Source organism: Panicum virgatum, chromosome 9N, assembly GCF_016808335.1.
Source record: "Panicum virgatum strain AP13 chromosome 9N, P.virgatum_v5, whole genome shotgun sequence".
NCBI lineage: Eukaryota > Viridiplantae > Streptophyta > Magnoliopsida > Poales > Poaceae > Panicum > Panicum virgatum.
Window position 1 is genome coordinate 22,583,737 of NC_053153.1, and position 22,613 is coordinate 22,606,349.

At 42.9% G+C, this 22,613-nt stretch overlaps 3 protein-coding genes across 7 annotated transcripts; 2 read left to right on the plus strand and 1 right to left on the minus strand.

Annotated features, from left to right (window-relative positions):
* Positions 1-6,756: 6,756 nt before the first annotated feature.
* Positions 6,757-9,130, plus strand: LOC120691539 (metal transporter NRAT1-like). 3 transcript variants are annotated; one of them, XM_039974623.1, is made up of 7 exons: positions 6,766-6,880; positions 7,682-7,791; positions 7,904-8,080; positions 8,184-8,330; positions 8,464-8,595; positions 8,697-8,792; positions 8,887-9,130. In XM_039974623.1, the coding sequence occupies exons 4-7, from the start codon at positions 8,325-8,327 to the stop codon at positions 8,965-8,967; spliced, it is 315 nt and encodes a 104-aa protein (XP_039830557.1). In that variant the 5' UTR covers positions 6,766-6,880; positions 7,682-7,791; positions 7,904-8,080; positions 8,184-8,324; the 3' UTR covers positions 8,968-9,130. The 3 variants fall into 3 exon arrangements, with proteins under 3 accessions (XP_039830559.1, XP_039830557.1, XP_039830558.1); XM_039974625.1 differs by lacking the exon at positions 7,682-7,791 and having other exon boundaries at positions 6,757-6,880; XM_039974624.1 differs by lacking the exon at positions 6,766-6,880 and having other exon boundaries at positions 7,175-7,791.
* A 330-nt stretch (positions 9,131-9,460) lies between these two features.
* Positions 9,461-11,159, minus strand: LOC120691538 (50S ribosomal protein L18-like). 2 transcript variants are annotated; one of them, XM_039974622.1, is made up of 2 exons: positions 11,006-11,159; positions 9,461-9,953 (listed from the first exon to the last, which is right to left on the minus strand). In XM_039974622.1, the coding sequence occupies exon 2, from the start codon at positions 9,937-9,939 to the stop codon at positions 9,595-9,597; it is 345 nt and encodes a 114-aa protein (XP_039830556.1). In that variant the 5' UTR covers positions 9,940-9,953; positions 11,006-11,159; the 3' UTR covers positions 9,461-9,594. The 2 variants fall into 2 exon arrangements, with proteins under 2 accessions (XP_039830556.1, XP_039830555.1); XM_039974621.1 differs by having other exon boundaries at positions 9,461-9,956; positions 11,006-11,152.
* A 1,360-nt stretch (positions 11,160-12,519) lies between these two features.
* Positions 12,520-22,052, plus strand: LOC120690378 (protein pleiotropic regulatory locus 1-like). Of its 2 annotated transcripts, XM_039973014.1 has the most exons (17): positions 12,613-12,746; positions 12,862-12,986; positions 14,518-14,599; positions 14,694-14,750; positions 15,123-15,204; positions 15,482-15,574; positions 16,169-16,232; positions 16,347-16,432; positions 16,514-16,615; positions 16,711-16,794; positions 17,315-17,375; positions 17,461-17,527; positions 17,603-17,680; positions 19,095-19,159; positions 21,217-21,294; positions 21,573-21,767; positions 21,801-22,052. In XM_039973014.1, the coding sequence occupies exons 1-16, from the start codon at positions 12,613-12,615 to the stop codon at positions 21,743-21,745; spliced, it is 1,431 nt and encodes a 476-aa protein (XP_039828948.1). In that variant the 3' UTR covers positions 21,746-21,767; positions 21,801-22,052. The 2 variants fall into 2 exon arrangements, with proteins under 2 accessions (XP_039828947.1, XP_039828948.1); XM_039973013.1 differs by having other exon boundaries at positions 12,520-12,746; positions 21,573-22,048.
* Positions 22,053-22,613: the final 561 nt, after the last annotated feature.

Genomic DNA, 22,613 nt, shown 5'->3' on the forward strand with positions numbered 1-22,613 from the left:
CGAGGCCACGGGCGTTGCAAACGATTACGCCATCGGAGCAATGCCAGGTCAATGCAAAGACAAGCAGCATTAAGCCAAATCCTATGCAAGTAAGACATTGACCTGATCTCAGATATGCAACAACGGAGAAGGAACTTCTGGCATGGGTATTTGCCTTAGGTTCAGCTCCTTCTTGGAGGGTGCCAAGGTGATAGTATACACGGATCATGCTACACTAAAGCACCTATTGATCAAGGAGGAAGTTAGGCCACGACTCATCCGTTGGATTCTGCTCCTACAAGAATTCAAAATCAGAGATAAGGAAGGAGTAAAAAATTGTGTGGCTGCTCATCTATCAAGGATTCAAGTAACCAACTGACTTCTCAAGAGATGATACTCTTCTAGAGGTCACTGTATCCGGACCAAGGTATGAGGATTAAGTGAATTTTATAGAGACTGTATATATATATATATATATATCTAGATGAAGATAAGCAGAAGCTAAATTCGCCTCACCAAATACCACCCCTGGGAGAACTCCTATCCATTCAAAGTCGGTGCTATTGGTTTACTCCACCGCTGCATCCCGCTATGTGAGACCCGCAAGATTTTTGAGCATGCTACTCTTTACCATAAGGATGATACTACAAGTATTTCGTATCCATGCTTAGGTTTGGCAGAATGTACAATTCTAGCCAACCAAGTTATGAGACGCTAAAGAATCTGTGCAGTGCCCAAGATGTCAGAAACACGGGAATCTCAATTCCCTGTTGCTTAGCCACTGAAGAGCAACCTTTAGTTGAAAGTAATCGACATATGGGGAGTTTACTTCGTGAGTCTTTCCCTATGTCAGAGCAAGTACATCTTGGAGGCCATGGACTATTTGTCCAAATGGATGAAGCACTTCCTGTGTTTCGGCCGGCTCGAAGAATTCAAAGAAGATGATTCAGGAAATCACATTTCCTTGCTTTGAATTTCCAAGAGTCGTGTCTGGTAGTGAAGGCTCACACTTCACAAGACAATACCAACAGGAAGTGTCTCAGTGAGTTGAGAGTAAAACCACCGGGTTGCTACTCCATACCATCCCTAGAACAATGGCCAGGTAGAAACATCTAACAAGAAGATCAGAAACATTCTGTAGATGCCATGGGGAAAGGATGGAATAGCATGATACCCGAGGCACTCTGGGCATATCGAACTGCCTTCAAGACGCTGATAGGACAAACACCGCACCAGCTGATCTATGGCAAAACTTGTCGTATACCAGTTGATCTTGAGTTCAGATCCCATGGGGCAATTAAGAGGTGGAAAATGGATCTCCAATCAGCCAGAGTTAAAAGGAAAATCCAATGGGCTGAATTGGATGAATGGAGGAAGAAGGCCTACCACAGCTCCAAGCTCTACAAGGAGTGGATGAAAAGATGACAAGATAATCAGATCGAGATCAAGCATTTCAAAGTGGGAAATAAGGTATTCTTCTCTATTTCCCGCCTTCGTTTGTTCAGTCTGGTAAGCTTAGAAAGTAAGTGGGAAGGGCCTTGTCTAGTGAACCCTCCAGGACAATGACGGGAATATCTTCAATCATTGAAAATGTTCCTCGAGCCTGAACTACCAGAACTCAAAGAAATAGACGTTTGTGAGTTTTCCGAGCTAAAGCCACTATCTATGGTCATCGCCAGACCTTAAACGTGCCTTACCATAGTCTAGGATAATGGGTGCAAGTTTATTTCTCAAGTTTTGTTTCAGTAGCGCCTAGTTATGTTTGGAAAAAAACTAAATTAAAATAAACTAAAATAAAATGTTTCATGCTTGTGTTTTAGTTGGTTGGTACACACATGAACAACATTGAGACGAACTCCTTGGCGAAGTTGAGCAAAATCTGATGCAACTCAAGACAGGTAGCCAGACTACACCCGTGCCTAAACATCTACATGGACAACTCATCACGGAGGTTTGTGACCCCATCTTTCTTTTCCTTCCAGATTTTCATTCAAATTAATTTTGAACTAAATTAAATTAAAATTTGAATGAAACTTTTGGAAGAGATGAATTCACATATGACTTCCAAAGGTGCTTAAGTTCTATTTCTTTTGCAAGTACTTGTTACCTTTGGAACTTGCATGATAGGATCAATTGAACTTTTGTTTATTGACCCTCATGATATGACAAAATGAGAGACATGTTCTTTCTAATTCGAAGTCTTGGAGTTTTTCTTTAAAAGGCTAAAAAGAGGCAACTCTCATTTACTTTCAACCATACAAGTCCTATCCAGAGCCATACATGAATAGAGTTGAACCCAGATAGCTATCTTTTGACATTTTGAGCTTGATCAAACATCGTTGCCTTTCGAGAAATGTCATGATCATCTAGTACTTTGGTCATCCACTGTGCACGTTCTTCAATAAAATCCATCAAAAGTGGTTCTCCAAAAGCTCTCCATCCCCTCGAAAAAAGAGAAAAAGACAAAAGCGAGTGAGCCTACAATCTTACTCGAGCAAAAAAAAAATAACCAAGGGGAAGGATGGAGAAGCCAAAGTCAAACACCACTCAAAAGGACATTCATCCCTCACACACACATGCACATGACAAAGTTCTAAAGGTGACATGATCTCTCAAAGACAAGATCTTTGATCTAGCAAAATAAATGAGGAAGATATGCAATTTTATCCCTACCTTGAGCCACACAAAAGCCTTTCTAAATGTAGGAGTGGTTTTCTCTAAAGACCTTAGTGAGGTTCAGACACAAAATGAGAGACTAAGAGTGGGTTGAAAGAGATGAGAGCATGCCTCCTGTTTTTGAAAATCTTGCAAAACCTCCAAGTACAGAGAAAATGAAGTGAATCATGTTCTCCATCGAGTTGTTCTGAGGATCAATATTCAAAGGTGAAGGTGTTAGCCACCGGAATCCAAGGTATGAAGAAAGTTTAGAAATAAATCTTATGCATTTTTTGAGTTCATGAAACCAGGCTTCGCTCTTTTTCGACCTTATTGCTCGGGGCGAGCAAAGTCTGGCTGTGGGGGTGTATTGGCGGTCGATATCGATGATTTTCGCCGCCAACGCTTCACCTGATTTCATGAAATATAGGTCATAACCATGCCATAACCATTATTACTAATTAGTTCCACAAGTTTTGGTGCATATTTGATCTCAGGAACAACATATCCAAAATTGACCCAAAACGGACGCTGTTTGGACCGGGAGGCCCGGATCCAGCCGACCGGCATACTTTCTGTGGAATCTTGGCATGAGATTTTACCAGTATCATCTAGAGGGAGAAATCAAGCCATTCTAATGTGTAGTTTCCCAAAATGCACGAGTTGGAATCGGAAGGCTTGAACCCTTAGGCAAAACAGAGGAAATCTGTGCCATGATCAGAGCACAAGATAACTACCCATCCAGGAGTGATCTCCAGCCATTGAGGAGCGTGTCGGTGCAACGGAGGGCCGAAATCCCTCCAGAGCCAGGCCGCCCAGCCTAGTTTAGGCCGCCCGGCCCAAAGAACGTCGGTTTGACGAACGACCTTTTGCACCGACCTCCAGGGAGCATCAGGAGCGTTGAGTCGAAGGCGGTGGACAGATGGCGTGACTCCTAGGCCGGCCGGCCTAGGGGAGGCCGGCTAGCCTGACTTTGTCACGCCATGTGTCCAGCCTTCACGTGGAAGTTACGATGCCGACCTCCTTGCGTGAAGTGTAGGCGACCTCGTGATAACCGCCTTGGAAGCACTATAAAAGGGAGCATCCACCCCTCATTCTACACACACCTTTTGGAGAAGAGAAGATCTCAAGCAAGATGTAGTCCATCTTAGTAGAATAGGGAGAGTGTGAGGTGAGAGTCTTGGCGAAAGCCAAAGTAAAGGAGCGGTGCCGAGTTCTCTCGGCCGTACTCCACTTTTGTAAGCCACCTCAGAGGAATGAAGCATCTTCGGAGTGAAGTTCCTCGTCTCTCGTCGGTATCTCGCTAGTCTTTCTCTTTACTTCAGTTACTTGTTTACTTTCTGTCTTTGATCTGCGGGATATCTAGTCTGCGTAAGTAGCAAGTTCTACTTATTTGAGAGTGCTTTCTGTCTTGCTGGTAGGCAGGAGTACGTAACTCGATAGTGTTAGGCGTGGTGCCTAGACTTGGTTAGTTACATATGATTGTGTTCCACCCCACGGTACCGCAGTGGTAGGCAGCAGGTGGTGACAGTCCTATCCGTCTTTTGTAGTCCACCACGTTCGGGTGTTTTCATAGTAGTAGGATTGCCGAAAGTATGTTGGGCCCCTTCTCACACTTGTCTGAGCCCTTCGCTTAGGCCCGAAGCAGATCAAGATAGTTTAATTGCAAGTCTTCTGGGTAATGAGTTGGCTAACCGACGTTAGACCCTCTGCCCACTTATCTCTCTTCCCCTGGTGGGTCCAGTTGAACTAGTTCTAGGTCTGGTCGCGCTTTATCATTCCCCGTGGATTCAATACCTTGGAATACTCCAAAGTGAAAGCTACATCGGTCTCTGTGCGCTTGTGGAGTAATTCGTTTAGGCTAAGGAGTGCCAACACTATGCCTATTCCCGTTATCATTGCGTACACACACAATTATAGAAAGTTCACATTTAGGATTTGAAATAGCTAAGCTAATACCAGTAAGATGAATCCAATACGGTTATATCTTCGGTGACATGCGGTGTGATATCCAAAAAAAGAAAGTTCTTCATCACATATCAAATAAAATCAACGACATGTAAGGAGCCTAACATTATGCTTGATCTGATGCTTCAACTGGTCTTTTCATAATATCTGGTGGGTGATGACGGGCTGGCACGCCGCTAGTGCTTGCTGTAATAATCTTCACCTCGTGTGACGGGTGTTCACACTCTCCGTGTCTATATATATCTCGCACCGGCCGGTAGATTACGAACACCAACAGAGTAGTCATTTTTTTTAAATTAGATTGTAGTCCAGCATGGGGAACGCTGCCGGCACGCTGATAGTCAGGGGTGGAGCCATCATGGGGGGGGCTCAAGCCCCCCTACCCCCAAAAACTCCATTAGAGGCAAAGAGAAAGGAGGAGGAGGAGAGAGGGGAAAGGAGGAATAAGAAGAGGGAGGAAAAGGAAGGAGCCCCCCAAGGTGTCGGGGCTGGCTCCGCCATTACTGAAAGTGGTAGGTTACTGCCTCGCCGGCGCTGGTGTTTTCTGTTGCGTTGTTGCTGCATCCATGTGCATCTGTCTTCATCTTCGTTGTCGCGATGGTGAGCCAGCCGCAACATCTGCCGCCGCGAAGCCTCACTGGAGCTAGGCGTACATGAAAATAGAAACCTTATAGCTAATAACAATAGAAATAAATACATATCAGATGGATAGAGTAGGGCATAGATAGTGGATACATAGGTAGCTGATTTTCATCTCATTCATCTAGTCATTCAACTCTACAATCCTATGCCTATGCCTATTCTCGTTGTCATTACATACACACACAATTATAGAAAGTTCACATTTAGGATTTGAAATAACTAAGCTAATGCCAGTAAGATGAATCCCATAGGGTTATAGCTTCAGTGACCTGCGGTGCGATATCCAAAAAAAAAAGAAGAAAGCTCTTCATCACATATCAAACAAAATCAGCGATTTGTAAGGAACCTAACATTATGTTTGATCTGATGCTTCAACTAGTCTTTTCATAATATCTGGTAGGTGACAACGGGCTGGCATGCCGCTAGTGCATGCTGTAATAATCTTCACCTCGTGCGACGGGTGTTCACACTCTACGTGTCTATATATATCTCGGGCCGGCCGGTGGATTACGAACACCAACAGAGTAGTCATTTTTAAAATTAGATTGTAGTCCAACATGGGGAACGACGCCGGCACGCTGACAGTCAGGGGTGGAGCCAGGCAAAGAGGAAGGAGGAGGAGGAGAGAGAGAGAGGAGAAAGGAGGAATAAGAAGAGGAAGGAAAAGGAAGGAGCCCCCCCAAGGTGCCGGGCTGGCTCCGCCATTATTGACAGTGGTAGGTTACTACCTCACCGGCGCTGGTGTTTTCTGCTGCGTTGTTGCTGCGTCCATGTGCATCTGTCGTCGTCTTCGTCGTCGCGATGGTGAGCCAGCCACAACGTCTGCCGCGGCCGCGAAGCCTCACTGGAGCTAGGCGTTGCGTCCGGCTTGCAAATCCTGTCGAACCTGGTGGAGGATGCTGTCGGAATGAACTAGTGGTTCATGTTGTCACGACCATTATTGCAATATCTAGATATAGTAGGAAATGGTATGTATCTCTAGTCTCACATAATGTAATAGGGTATATATTGCTCATTTATGTCTCATACTATGTAACAAATAAGGCCTCGTTCGTTTCGGCCTATAATGGCCCGGAATGCAACTCGTTCCACCTGGAACAATATGGGCTGGTTCGAAGTCAAGTCGGGCCAGGCATAGGTGGTCGTTTAGATCGGGTCCGGAATGAAAATGGCCCATTCCAGCCGTTCCACGCCGTCTTGAAGATGGTTACTGTAGCATCACTGTAGCAATCATCGATTAATTACCGTCATTAGATTCGTCTCGAAAAGTTACACTCATCCCTAAAAAATTTTTGCAAATAGACTTCATTCAGTCCTTTATGCGGGAAAGATTCTCTTCTAGCGCTAGGATTCTAGCGCGCATCCAAACAAGGCCAGTGAGTGAGAGGAGCAGATCAGAGTAGAGAGGATATTTCACAAAACCGAGCTGACTAAGCGCCTACGTGTCATGATTGCGTAGCTTGCCACATAAAAAAATAGTAAAATGGAAAGTTAAACTTCTCTTCTGCTATATGGTATAGTTGTAGGTACGACAAAATGTAAAATCCCGTGGCGAGGAGGCATCCTGGTAGCGCATTAGGCGACGGCATCACGGCGCAGTACCACCACCTCTGCTACCTTCTCGCCCTTCTCGCCGGTAAGGCGCCACCCTCCTCATCCTTCCCCTATTCTCTCGATTTGCTATTGATTTGGATCCGGTCTTGCTTGTGTGGTGTTCTTGGATCCGCTAATTGCTAGCGGTGCCAGTCACGGAGGCCCTGGTGAGGAGCATCCGGATGGCGGGGAGCGCCAGCCATTGGTCTTCTTGTAGCGCGAGCAGCGGGGGGTTAGGGTTCTTGGAGGTTGGACCTCAATCTATTCAAGGAGAAATCGCTGCTACCAGATCTTGGGTTACATCTGGTAGCTTAGTTTGAGTTCTTGGTCTGATAGTGTTCTTGATATGGTAGCTTTGCATCAGTCATGTTTCATGAAACCCAAGATCGAAAGCAAAGGGGGCTCGACAGGTTTTGCTGGGTTAGATTTGGCTAATCAATCCAAGGAGCTGTGAGCAATCCCAAAGGGTACTGTTATTGGGTGCCCACGTTCTGACGGTGGGTGACGAAGAGTTCGAATTGCTCATCGAAACTTGACAAATATGTACACATGTAGACTTTCCGGGGTTCAAAATTGGAATAATTTGATGAAACTTGTATAGAAACATGTTGTAAAGATTCATCATTGAGATGGATGCAAGTACAGTAAATATGCTGTAAAGATTCATCGTAGGATTAGAGTACCCACGTTATGTCAACATATGCTTGTGGTTGTGGATCATCGCTGAGCTTGCAGTGATATCTGATGATATCCCTGAAGGTTGATCAATAGGCTGTTAGTTTTATTTGCTATCCCTGGATGTGCTCTGTTTGCATTTGAGTAACATATTGTTTCGCTAGTGCAGCGTTGGGCACAGCCTCTGCATTCAATATACTGCTCAAGATTCCAGTGTGGGCTGGAGTTATCCTCACAGTATTCAGCACCCTCTTGCCCCTTGGGGTGCAGAGATTCGGGGTACAGAGCACCCCACTGTTTACTAGACATCTGCATAGTTAACATAGCATTCATGCTAGTAATAACTTATTGATAGCTTAACCTAATTACCTAATATATGTGCTCCGCGCAGGCCCGCAAACTGGAATTCATTATAGCCGCTTTCATGTTTATCATGGCGGCCTGCTTCTTCAGAGAGTGGAGCTACCTGAGGTCATCTGCAAAAGTTGTCGGGCATGTTTGTTCCCTTGCTCCAGGGAAAGGATGCTGCTGCTAATGCAATAGCGCTCTTTGGCGCTATCATCACACCGTAAGCAATCTGCTAACCATTGAGCTGTGTAGTCACTAAGATTGTTTTGCATTCAATCCATGTTTAAAACCTCAAACATGACAACCTTGTAACAACCGTACAGGTACAACTTGTTCTTGCACTTTGCCTTGTCCTCTCAAGAAAGACCCCATGTTCGGTTAAAAGCATCAGGGTGTATGCTGTTGCACTGCTAGCTTCTGGGCAGAGCACAACGATTAGCTGCACATTCCCAGGGCAGGTTATCATGCAGGTAATCAATTTCTACTGATCCAGGTGTCCTCAAGTTCCTAAAAAATTTTCTAAGGCCCTGCCAATGATGTCTATTTTTTAGCTTATTCAGTGAAGTCTAACTGACCTCCTTAACAATTATGATGCATCTTCAGGGGTTTCTGGACATGGAGATGAAAAGCTGGGTACGGAACCTCATCACACGAGTCATCGCCATTGGTCCGAGCCTCATTGTCTCCATTGTCAGCGGTCCATCAGGTGCTGGAAAGCTGATCATCATCTCATTGGTAAGACGATCTCTTGACCGTCGAACAATTTCAACACTGCATCGCTATTGGAAATCAGAGCAATAATGCATCAAGCTAACTGGTACAAATTTTCTGTGCAGATGGTGCTGTCGTTTCAGATGCCGTTCGCGCTCATCCCTCACCTCAAGTTCTGCAACAGCAGCAAGAAAGTTGGACTCCTCAAGGAATTCATCTATGTAAGCTATTTGCCAATTCATTTCCCTGACTAGAAAAAAAAACGATGGACAATTAAGCCACGATCATGAACTGACAATCGATTTATGGATGCAGACGGTGGTGATTGCGTGGATCCTAAGCTTCGCGCTCATCGTGGACAACACCTACTTCCTGGTGCATGTAGTGATTGTCTGATTGATGATGACCAGCTCCATGTAGGGGCGGCTTCCATGCTGATGCCACGTACTCATTGTACTAGATGTTATGGCTGATATGCGATTTGTCGATTGCTGTCTAGATACAGAGCTGGTTGTCTAGCTTGTGTTCAAACCAGGCCCCGACAGGTGTTCGTACCAAACTGTCCTGGAACGGTTCAGGCCTGGAATGAGCGCACCACCTGGATTCACTGGATCCATGCCTGGAACGGTTCAGGCCCAGGAACCGTTCCTGAGCAAACGAACAAGGCCTAAGTAGACTTATGACTTAAACTTAAAAAATCAAACCTGGCCTAATATCTATGATGTACATCTAATGCACCATGCAATTTCTTCCCGCATGATGTCATGAAACTTTATATGCAACAAATTGTCCATGTCATATGATACGCGATTGCCTAAAAATAAGCGGCAACAAGAATCTATGGGCTAAGATGGACAACATTACCTGCCCATTCAGCACCAAAAAGGCATTCAGCAATACAAAGTCCTTTTATTAATGACTTAGAAATGTCCCACTTAGCACCATATTTCAAAATAGCAAACTTCAGAAACACAGCTCAGTGAACTTCAAATGCTAACTGAGATCAATAATTTCGACATACAATCACAACAATTTGACTCCAGCTTCTCTAACAGAATCTATTACAGCTTTGACTTTCCCATGGTACTTCTGTTCTCTCTTCATGTGGATGGACACTGCAGGTATTCCCTTGAGCAGAAGGCGCTCACCGAGCAACTTTCCAATCTTCGCCGCAGCTGAAACATCACGGGTCGATACCATGTTTGGTTTCAGGAGCTTCTCTTGCGAGCTTGCTGAACATGCAACAGTCGCTGTTGGGGTATGGATGACCTGAGCGGATACATACTTGTTTGAGAAATGCATCCTCAACAGGTAGGGCTTCAGAAAACGGGTGACTCTAGCCGCCCTTTCTGGTGGAGGGATCACCATGGTCACCGGTTCCACTGCTGTACATTAACAACAAGAAAAAACTATTATTTGTCATACATTTTATTTTTTCAACAATGAGGAACCGATAGTCAGACAAGGGGTGTGCAAAAGTGCAAACAAATTTTGAGGCAGTAGTGGAAGTTTCAGAAAAAAAGGTTCCAAACAGTATAGAACAAACAGGGTTGACAATGCTTGATGAACCTCTCAGTTGCCTGGGCAGCAGGCAGTAATCTGGTGCCATGCTAGGAAACTTTCTAGCAGTCTTGTTCATAAAGATATAGGTACACTAACCAGAGTGATCAGTATAAAAGCCATTCTGCTTTGAACAAATAAATCGACAATCTACCCTGATATTGCTACTCCATTACTCAACTGACACGGCATACTGCTGAGGTACTAAGTTAGCAATAATTTAGAACTTAGCACAATGAAGCTTAGTGCATCAGCCTAGGAGAGACCGAGATTTTCGCAAATTACAAGTTTAATCAACCTTTGGTGCGGAAGAATTCGAATGGACCATGCAGCCTGCAGAAGAACAGTTGCCAACTCTACATTGCTGCAGGGATATGCAGACTACAGGAACAAAGCAAACCAGGACCTGATTTTGGGGTATTGAACAAAAGGAGGGCGGCCTAACAGAGAACGTCTCCCAAATTTTCTATAGAAGCTGCACCAAACTACTAAGAGAAAGGGGGACAACAAGAAGAGTTGTACAAGCCTGACTGGCAATGGTAGCTACAGAGCAATTTGCGAGGATAAAATTCAGACCGAACTTTGCACAATCGAATCATAGGTACAAAGCCTCGGTTGACTTGAACCAGGAGGAGCCCTCAGAGCCAATCTAGTGAACCTCAGCACAAGATACCAACAGGATCCTTCCCCGGCTTCCGTGGCCTTCCCCGGCTTCCGTGGCCTCATCATCACTCCATCTCAACCCGCCACAGCACCTCACGATCCAACCACAACCGACCACTTCACCATGTCTTTTAGATCCAACCCATAAACTAGAGAGTCGGATCAAACGACAAGTACAGTAGGAAAAACGCACGGTAGAGAGCCGACCTACCTGTGGCGATGCACGAGCCGCTCTGCCGGAGGGCCGGGGACGGAGCAGGCGGCGGCGGCGGCGCGGCAAGGGAACGAGCGTGGACGGACTGGGGCTGGAGGAGGGTTACGACTGGAAGAGGAGACGCCCGATGGGCCAAGTCATGTAAATCATTCGCTGGGCTTGTAATCCATGGGCCGGAAAAAACTCGACCGGGCCCATACGCTCCTGATCCAATTCCGAGCCCGCCCTCGTCGACAACCGCCATCAGCGCTGTGAGGATAGCCTTTTTTTTCATTTTTATACTTTTTAAAAACATTTTTTACATAAATATATTTTCGGTTTCACATTTACAGTTTATAGGCCTATCGCCCGGCAGGGGGCGGCAGGGACCTACATATAAATAAATATATTTTTTTTTACGCGGAGGCCCCTGGCGGGAGCTTGCCGGGGGCGGCAGGCAGCCCGCCCGGCGGAGGGGCGGCAGGCTCCCCCAAATATAAAAACTGAGCCCCTTTCCTCTCACCTTTATTTCCTGCCCACGAGATCCAGAAAGTGGAGAGGGAGAGAGGAGGGCTGAGGGAGGTAATTCCACCGGCGAAGCCCTGCCGGATTTTGTATCCGAACCGTAGGTAACCAATATTTCTCAACTTTCTTATTGAAATTTTTTTGTATGTTTAATTCTATGATTAATATTTTTTATTATTGCAAGCACTCAGGGTTCGAATTAGTGGTTATAATTGAAGCCATACCATGTTTTTAGATATTGGATTAATTAAAATAAAATCTTTGGATGGCCAGATATGTCGAGCAAGGTGGCGTTTCAAGTTCATTACGGTGACTTCAATTAAATTAGCAGTGCGTATTTCTATAGATTTTTGTTGTAATGAATGAAACCTTCAATGTAATATTTTATGTGGTATCTTGTTTAACGTTCAATTTAAATTTCGTTCGTTGTATCAAATTGGTCAGCCCCAAATGCTTGGACACATGGTTTGTGGCCACCGTTAGCACAAGCACAAATTAAACAAATCAAACAATTTTGAACGCTAGCTCTACTTGACCGAGTCATGGAGCCACACGAGGTTCAAGGTTCACAAAAAATATAATCATTGCAATTAAACATAGCAACCATATATGTATTGCAATTAAAGGTAGAGGAGGCCTGCCGCCCCGTCACAATTTACTTCACAATCTAGACCGATCAACACCATAACACCATATGATACACATCATGTCATTTCTTAGAGGCCATAGTTCGAGGGGGCATGAAGTCATCTAGGTTGTCATCCCAGTTAACAGAATTTGGTATTGGAGATGGTGCAGTTTGACTTTTATATTTGGAGGGAGCCTGCCGCTCCCTTGCCGGGCGGGCGGGCTACCTGCCGCCCGCCTGGGGCCTCCGCATAAAAAATAATTATATTTATTTACATGTAGATCCCTGCCGTTCCCCTGCCCGGTGGTGGGGTGAAACCAAAAAAATATTTCTGTAAAAAATGTTTTTAAAAAATATAAAAATAAAAAAGCCGCTGTGAGGATACTGGCAGGTGGGACCGGAGGGGATAAGACGAGCCGCCGCCGCCCTCGAGGTGCTCAGGAGCGGAACGGACTGGAGCAAGCCGGCGGCGATGGCGACGATGGCAGCGGATGGATTGCCGGTCGAGCCGCAGTCATTGAAGAAGCTGAGCCTCAAGTCGCTGAAGCGCTCGCTGGACCTCTTCGCCCCCGCACAAACCCTCCTCTTCGCGCCCGACGCCGAGAGGTAAAAACCTAGCTCGCCCCATTCCCTTCTCTTCCTTGGCGGCCGCAGAACCCTAGCGCGGATGGAACCCTAACTCCTTGTTCTCTTGGTCTCGTTGCTGCTCGGGTGTGGGCAGCAAGAGGATCCGCACCGGGTGCAAGGTGAGGGCCGAGTACGGGGCGGTGAAGGATCTGTCTGCTGAGCAGGGGCGCGGGCAGGGCAAGGGGACTTCGGCGCCGTCTACAGCGTTGGCGTTGCCAGGTTAGCTTCGCTCTTTTCTTCTTTCATGGTATGACAAAACAAAAAAAAATTGACCTTTTGCTCCCCGAAGAACTATTTTTAGGTCTTTTGGAACCTTTATGGTTTCGTGATTTTCCGTAGTTTTCTAGAGCTAGCGCAACTGATTGACGGTAGGTTGTTTACACAGTACCACCTCTTCTCTATTTTGACCAAATTTATAGAAAATTATATGAACATCTACAATACCAAATAAATGCTCTATCATGACATATTCATGGTGGCTTTAATGAAACTAATTTGCTGTTGCTGATACTGGTGCGTTTTTCTATAAACTTGGTCAAAATTAGAGAAGTTTGACGTAGGACAATCGGACAAAACTAAAAACGCCTTACATTTTGGAAAAGAGGGAATACAGGAATCAGGGCATATCTTATGAAAAATGCAGTTTACAGGTATATGACTGCAATCTGCATAACTTATTAGTAGCAAAAGACAGGCTACACGCCCTGCTTAAATTACCCAAAACAAAGTGAGCAACCTTGGATGATACTGAACTACCACCAGAACAAGCCTACTAGTATTGAGTTAATTAGGCAATCATCTTCAGCAACTGATCCTGTGGTCTGATAGCACTGATGGTCTGATTCCTCATTCAGCAAACACAGTCACTGTGTCTTACACAGAACATTAATGGGGTTTAAAGCAGTACATCAATTATCATTCTATTGCAATGTTTCCTAAAGGGTTCCATTTACGTCAGCTAAACCCATCTGGTGTAAACTTTTTTTCCCCTGCTCCTTCTATGTATCGAACACGCAGGAGAGCTGAACTGGTACGGACAAGGGGAATCCGGCTGTTTAATTAAAACAAATCATTGCAATTGTCCCTGCTCCTTCTATGTACCACAAAGGAAATCATAAAAAACCTTTCGGGTTTCATTCTGAATAGCCTGCCACAAGTGATGTAGTTAGATTTGCTTTTCTCGTAGACGCGGGATATTATTTCATTTTCTAAAGAATGTTAGTTTTGCTTTTCATAAGATCTTAGTCCTGCTGGCAATATGTCTCCGGAGCACATCTGAATATATATTGATCAAGTACTACAAGAACCATATTTTTGGAAGCCACTTTCACCTCATATTTCCATTGGAGAAAGTGGATATTTTCTAGATTGTCTGTTCAAATAGATGATTCCTAGTCGTGCAGCTCATCTTCCCCAAACACCTTATGAACTAAAAGTTCCACTGTCCTTCTCTATAGCATTCATTTATACTTTATATCGGGACAGGAATAAACTGCAATAATATATTTGGGACAGGAGCAAACTGCTTTCTCGGTGCTGAAATTTCTAGCAAGTGTCTGCCTAAAATTCAGTATTTTTAACATTGTAAACGTGATGAATCGCTCCCTGGTGAAATCAATGTTTTAATATTTTTTGTAGCACCTTTGGAATTGTGACCCATTCTGATAACTGTAGCTGAAAAATCAAACCCTTAGGCAAATTGCAGTCTCCTGTTAGCAGCTTTTATCTGAGCTTGCAATTGTCTTTTCAGGCACACAAGATACAAAAGATGCTCACAGAGAAGGCACTAGTAATGCCATTGTCCCTGCACCTCTTATGCTACCAAAAGCACCGTAAGTGCATTCATGTTGCCTTGCTTGTTGTTAAACTAGTTTAACACCCTGATGTTTTCCCCTTAACTAACTTCTCTGTTTGAACTATCTTCAGTGAATCTACAATTCCTGGCAAAAATACAACTTTGTCAATTTCTGGATCATCTGACAGGTTTGTTCACCTGTCTCAATAGCTATTGGCTCTTGTACCATGTAGCATGACATGAGATTGTTTATGGTATTGCACTGGTTGCATTAACAGTGAATAATTGTTTTCTGTTTATTAGTTGATGCTAGGCAAACTTTGAAATCCGGTGTAACCATCTTACTGTTCTTCTAGTGTCCTTTTCTTTTGCCTGGATAAATGCCATCTTTTGTATTTTCGTAATACATGTGCAGCCATATTGCTCTATCCAAAAATGCTTTATATGCTCTCAAGAAACAAGCAAGTCCCCTAGATATCTGTTCACTTCTCAATCATTACTTATTGATGCATTTTAACTTAGCAGTCACTTGTGAATTGCTGATTTGATACATTCTACAGATTTTCTACATCGGCACTGATGGAAAGGATACCAAGTAGATGGCCACGGCCTGTGTGGCATGCTCCTTGGAAGAACTATCGGGTATATTAATCTTTCATTCAAGCGCAGCCTTCCATAGTTTATTACCTAATATAAGTTTGGCACATTTGTGAATGGTTTCTGGAAATTTGATTCCACCTTGTTAGTGACATAGGTAATAGGTTCCATCTTTGTGAATTCATGTTCTACTATTGACAGCGTAAACCACTAACAGGGCGACTGGCAAAAGCTTTCACTTTCCATGTTCTTTGCTTCCTAATAAATGGTTTTTATTGCTCATTCTCAAACTAATATCAATGGTTCTTGCAAATATATATAGGTCATCAGTGGCCACTTGGGTTGGGTGCGTTCTATAGCGTTTGATCCGGGCAATGAGTGGTTCTGTACAGGTTCAGCTGATAGGACAATAAAGGTGACGTCCACTATCATTGGCACATTTGGCTATTTGCATATCATGATTTCAATTCTATTATGGAAACTTGCTGCATCTAGTAGGATTCTAGTTGTGAGCACCATTCTGTGGATGCATTTGTTCGGTTTGATAATCTAGATCATACGGTAACCAGATCTTTGTGGAGATTGGAAGAAGTGGAAAACTGTCAATTTACAGATTTTCTAAAGTGTTTCAGAATCTTAGGATCATTTCGGATATTTTATAAATATTTCTAATGGCTATATGAATAGATGACAAGTTGGTGGGTGTTTAAAGGGTGAAACCCGATCCAAAAACTGTCTGCAACTAAAGCTGATTTGCAGTGCTTTTTGTACCTACTCCTGGGAAACTAGAAACTAGTGCGTATTTATAAACTACCACTTCATCTAGTCCAATATCATAGCTTGTTGTCAACACTATTAACTGTCCTATGAACGCCTTGGAATTCAAATGATATTTATGTTACATCTCAGCATTTTCTCCAGCTTCTTGCAAGACCTAATTCGCTCTTACATTAAACCATCAACCAACATGAGTTTGTTCTTTCATCCTCCAACTAATGTCATGCTGTAGATATGGGATCTTGCATCAGGAACACTGAAGCTTACTTTGACTGGTCATATTGAACAAGTTCGTGGTAAGTTTCTCTTGGTTTTGGTTAGCCAGGTCTTCTCAACATCCTTACAGTACCATTTCCTGTCCCAGTTTGAAATTTAGTGATTGATGGTGTATGTAATTCACGTTTATGTAGGACTTGCTGTCAGCCAACGGCATACTTATTTATTTTCTGCTGGTGATGACAAACAAGTAAAATGTTGGGACCTTGAACAGAACAAGGTTAGTTTTACCTCTTAATCCAGTGTAATTTATATTGCATATAAACATCTGTTGACATCTTGTCCATATTCTATGTTCAAGGTTATTAGGTCTTACCATGGGCATCTGAGCGGTGTTTACTGCCTTGCTCTCCATCCAACTATTGATATATTACTGACTGGCGGTCGAGATTCAGTTTGCAGGGTATGAAATAATCTCTAATGACTGCACGTTGTGAAAAAGGTCTAGCAGCATACAGGGCATTATGATTTATCTGATTTACTTACCTTCATATACAGGTGTGGGACATCCGGACAAAAGCGCATGTTTCTGCTTTGACAGGTCATGATAACACCGTTTGTTCAGTGTTTGCGCGGCCTACGGTAAGAAAACAATTTCAACATTTCACATTCTTGTAACTCATCTGAAATATTTTCTTCCGGTACACAGTATTCTCTTCATCTGATCATGTGTAAAACACTTGTGAAATTTCTCCTTTGCCGAATTATGGGTTTAGGGATCTGATATCTGTGTCACATTTTAGTTTTACGCGAGTCTGATTGGCAACAGTGAACAAATGATCTTGACATGTTATAGGTTCTGTATATTGTGCGTGTCATAAATTTTGGAGTACTTTTCACAAAATTACAACTATCAGTACTCATGTATAAATAAACTACAGAGGACCAGTTTCACAGAACTACAACTATTTGTGCCCCTAATACAAAACTACGACTTCTGCACAAAACTACAACTATTTGCTATGTTTTTTACCGCACAAAGTTGTAATTGTTTTTAAAGTGCAAGTTTTTATAGTTTTCTGTAATTTACTCTACTCCAAATTTTATTTCCCTATCATAATACCTACTCTCAGATACATTTATATTCCTGATTGTGTCTCAGGATCCTCAAGTTGTAACTGGCTCACATGATACAACTATCAAACTCTGGGATCTTGTTGCTGGTAAGTTACTTATTATCTATCAAATTTAAAAAAAAAGCGAATGTTTTCTTGTTTCCTTTTCCAATTCAGTTCGTTCTTTGTGCAGGGAGGACTATGTGCACTCTTACACACCATAAGAAGTCTGTTCGGGCTATGGCAATGCATCCAAAGGAGTTAGTTTTTTACCTGTGTTCAGTTCCATATCATCTATGATGTTTTAGACCTTTGCAATAACATCTCATTTACAGGAAATCATTTGCATCAGCATCAGCGGACAACATAAAGAAGTTTAGCCTGCCCAAAGGGGAATTCCTCCACAACATGCTGTGAGTCTCTTATATTTGTGTTTGTGTTATATGTTTTTTTTTATCACATCCTAACTTGGGACATCGCACTATATGCTAATTGCTACTCGATTGATATTCAAAGTTTAAAATGTGTATAGTATGATGTTAGGTGGAAATGTTTTTCTTTTAATATCAATAAACATAGGTTATGTAATGTGTACCACAAAGCCAAGAAACCTTGCCTTTTGTACAACATTACAAATAAATCATCTATATATGTGCTGATTGTGATTATTTCTTTATTACCTTTTTTGTAATTTTATATTATTTTTATCACCTATCTGATAAGTAATGAATTTGAATATCCATGTGTAATTTCTACTGCAATTTGGAGTCTAATGTGCCATGTATATTTGCAGTGTTCACTGGATTGTAAGATCTAGACTAATCATTATAGTTTCAGTTTACTAAAAATTTGCTTAGCAAAAATGTACAGAGGCATTTGTGTGGTTTTTTCAGATAGTATGATCCAGACTAACAATTCTTATCAATTACTCAAAACCCCATTGAACAAGTCTGTCATACTTACTTGAGTTTGGATAAAACCACGAAGCAGTATATGGTGCAGGATAAAAAACATTCAAAAAGGAAATCAATGTTTGCATATTGTTTTTTGTTGTTGCAGTGTAATGCTGATTTCCGCCTCCTTAGTACGTAACTAGGAACTAGGAAGTGGGGTTCAGGGGACATACATGATGTATGATCTCTAGATTGGACAACAGGACAGTATTTGTAATACCCAGATGATGGAAGAGCTTAAAAGTGTTACAAATGAGCAACTCAAAGTGTATTGCCATGCCCAATGGGCAGATAAGGTCATGTACAATGTGCAAAGAGCACCCTAGACTAGTGACTAAATACATGAGAGCATATACATCTAACAAGAAGAATCTCTTTGAAAGATACTTAGCCTGTTAAAAAGTTTGGTTTTAACCTCAATGCCTTTACGCTGTTTGGTCAAAAAGTGCAAGGTAGTGGGTTTTGTGTTTTGGAGGATAAAAAGCTATTTCTCCTTGTTATTTTCAATTAAAAATCAACAGAGGTGAAACAAATAATCTGTTAGTTTAGAAGGGAAACAAATTTGGCCTCTCAAGGAGCTAAACTCTTGTTATTATGCTGATTAGTGATGCTTTTAATTTTAGTCGTAGTGTCCCTGGACCTTCAGTCGTTCTGTGCAACGTGCAAAGGGAACTCATTGACTCCCTCCTTGACTTTTGAATTTAACCCAAGACAGATGCAAAAAGGCTTACCAACTAAAGAATACAATGGTGGTTCCTGAATGAGTAGAGCTTTAAATGCTGCCATGATACATATGTTCTTGTGTAGAATATCACTTCATTATTTGGCATTGTAGTTTCTCTGGACTGACACTTCTCATCTCTATTATTGTTAGGTCTCAGCAGAAAACTATCATAAATTCTATGGCTGTAAATGAGGATGGTGTCATGGCAACTGGAGGTATGCACTGTAAAGTTTGGTGTATTATATTAATTTGATTTTATCTCTGTGGACCTCCCTACAATGAAATTTCATGTCATACATGCAATCAAACTTGTGAAACCTGGCTATCACGTGATAAAAAAGAAAAACCTGACTATCACTGTCGTTAGATATTTATAATGGAAGCATGAAAGATCAAATTTGCATTGATAAAAATGTTTCATTAATATAATGATTTTATATGTTTTATAAATGTATAGAAAACAATTATTTCTCAAATTTATGATTTGGAGATCATACAGTTGTTCAGAACAGTGTATTTGAATTATTTAGTTCACCATTCTATACTTGCTAAAGGCATCATATTCTGTTTTATGTTTGTTTCTTTACCACTTGACACTTGTAGAAGAGCAGTATTTGAATAACTTTCAGCAAGTTTTGGTTTCTTCTGGTGAGACGATCATTGCCTTTGTCATCTCATTATTTGCCGTAGTTTCAAATCACTTTGGAGAGAGCATTCATATTATTTGTTATAGGTGGAAGGACCGGTAGCGCGCTCTAGCCTAAGAGGGGGAGGGGGTGAATTAGGCAAACTAAAAACTTAGACCTATGGCTGCAACTATTTGCACAATATTAAACTAAAACATGCTATCTAGATGTGCAACTATGGTTGTTCTAGCGTGAAACCCTATCCCAAAAGAGTTTAGCAACCTATAGCCTTTTCTATCAAGAAAAACTACTCTATGAAAAATTGAAAATAAAGACACAAATTGCTAGTATGAAATGCGGAAGCTTAAAGAGAGGGATAGGAGAAAGCAAACTCTTGACGCGGGTGTTTATCCCGTGGTTCGGTTAGCCACAAAGGCACACCTACATCCACGTTGTTGTAGCACTCACTAAGAGTATTGCTACTCGGCAATCAAGTCTATTCCGTGAACACAATCATGGTCACTTTGATCCCGGGTTCCACTAAGGAGTTTTTCCACTAAGGGGGTCTCCACGTCCCCCGCACAAAGATCGTCCACGCCGCTCCACATCAAGTCGGAGGGTCGTCGATGTTGCCGGCGAGCTTCAAAGCTCTAAGGGGCCGGCGCACCAAGCTCTTCTTGTAGGTTCGACAAAGAACCACAGCACAAAGGCACAAAGCCTTGCTCTCACTCACTCAAGAGCTAATCTAGCACTTTACACTCTTGAAGCTAGTGCTAAACCTAAGGATATGATCAATGAGCACTTGGGTAGGCTTAGAGAGTTTCCTGGGTGTGTATGAGGGTTGTAGTAACTCCAGCAAGCTTCAAATGGCCGGAGGATGGCATATATATAGGCCTCCAAGTCGAAGTAGCCGTTGCTAGCCGTTGGGGCTTTCCTGCGCAAAGCACCGGTTAGACCGGTGAGGTAGCACCGGTGCAACCGGTCACTCACGGCTCTGACATAGCCGTTGGGCCTCCTGACAGGCCACCGGTTAGACCGGTCCGTTGCACCGGTGGCTCACCGGTTCAACCGGTCCTGAAGAAATCGGCTTTAGCTGACTTGGAATTACACCGGTGCATTACTCCGGCAGGGCACCGGTGTATCCGGTCCGGAAGACCTGCTCCTCGCCGTCTTGACATCGTCTCTGAACAGTGCCACGGTGACTGCACCGACACCCAAATCTTAGTACCATCGGTGCATCCGGTGCTGCTTGCGCCTTCCCTCGTGGCCTGGGCACTGCACGGCCCAATGCACCGGTCATGGAGCACTGGTGCATCTGATGCCAACCGGTTAGACCGGTGTGGCATCACCGGTGTATCCGGTCACACTGATTCTTGTAGAACTCGTCCAATTCGACATTGCTTTGAGTTCTTTCTTCGTGTTTTGCTTTGCTTGGTCTTTTTGCTTCATTCCTGGGATCTATAATTGTTCACTTGACAAACTCATTAGTCTCATTGTTTGCGTTGTTACTCAATCACCAAAATCACAAAACAATGGCTTAATGAGGCCATTTTCCTTACAATAGGCAGTAAGACTTCATCAGCAAATCTGCTTGTATACTGTTAAATTCTTCCTAGTATTTGATTTTTATTTTTCGTTTTGAGCAGGGGACAATGGAAGCCTGTGGTTTTGGGACTGGAAGAGTGGCCATAACTTTCAACAAGAACAGACTATAGTCCAACCGGGTAAGTATTGCTTTTGACCATGCATTGATCGGTAATAGGATAAGCAACAGGTATAACTCATCTGTTTCCCCCCGCAATATTTCTTGTGACGAGTAGAGGTTGAGAACATCAGTTGTTTGTTTCATAAGTTCTGGTAGCAGTGGTTATACTTGCTTATATCAATCATTGCTGCAATTTTCACCATGAGTTCTAGCTAGAAATTTGCACGTAATGTATATGTTTGTTTAAACTTGAAAATCTCTATTAGTCATGCTTACAATTGATATCTCCAATTTCAGGATCATTGGAGAGTGAGGCATGCATATACGCCCTTTCTTACGATGTCAGTGGATCTAGGCTTGTGACTTGTGAGGCAGATAAAACTATAAAAATGTGGAAAGAGGATCTAACTGCAACACCAGAAACCCATCCCATCAACTTCAAACCACCAAAGGACATCCGGCGGTATTGATTTTCCAGGCTGCAAGTTACAGGATTGTTGTTTTTTTTGGAACAAAACGTTACAGGATTGTTGTAGATGCCCTGATTCTGCCCAACCGGTTAGTTTGTTGGACCCAGTTCAAATTTGGGTACACTTTCCCCTATGCACGTTGCTGGGGATGTATGGATAATGAACCAAACATCTCCGTAGCTGTACAAGTAGATATGCTGCTGCTGTAATTGTCATGCTGAATTTGTATCACTTGACATGGCTACTTCAATTCTGTGGATTAAACCTAATTTGCTTCGCGGAATTACATCTGGAATTTGTTGATGCCTGTTTCATATGCTTTATTCATGCACATCTGCTGATTCATTCATCCTCGTCCTAACGAGCCAGACGTGCAGCCCAAAAAAAAAGGAAGTGCCAGACGTGCATCCATGCATGTATAGTTGTGGCTTGTTTTTCTAATTTGCCGCTACCATTTTCCACAGATTTGCTGTGCTAATGCCTGTTAGGCTGGTCGTTTGAATCCGCTTGACGGCCGCTCAGGCCTCCACCGCTGCACCGATAACTTCTAAAGATCACAGAACTCACAGGATTAATGATAAAAGACTCACGGTTTAATTGCATGCAAATGTCGCCAAGTAATGGAGCCGTGTTCGACTTGAAGACTCCACAAATCTGCCTGTCTTATTCAATCGCCTTGCACATGCATGTACATTATTTTTAAGCGAGCACATGTTCACATATTTTAGATGGCCGCTGTTTTGATCTGTTTGGCAGCGTGCAGGGTGCCGTCCGTACATAGACATTTCTTTTTTTTGCGAGAAAAGATGTATTTGAATAGGATAAGTTCTTGCACAGTACACCCTTTCTTGCAGAAAGGCCCCTGAAA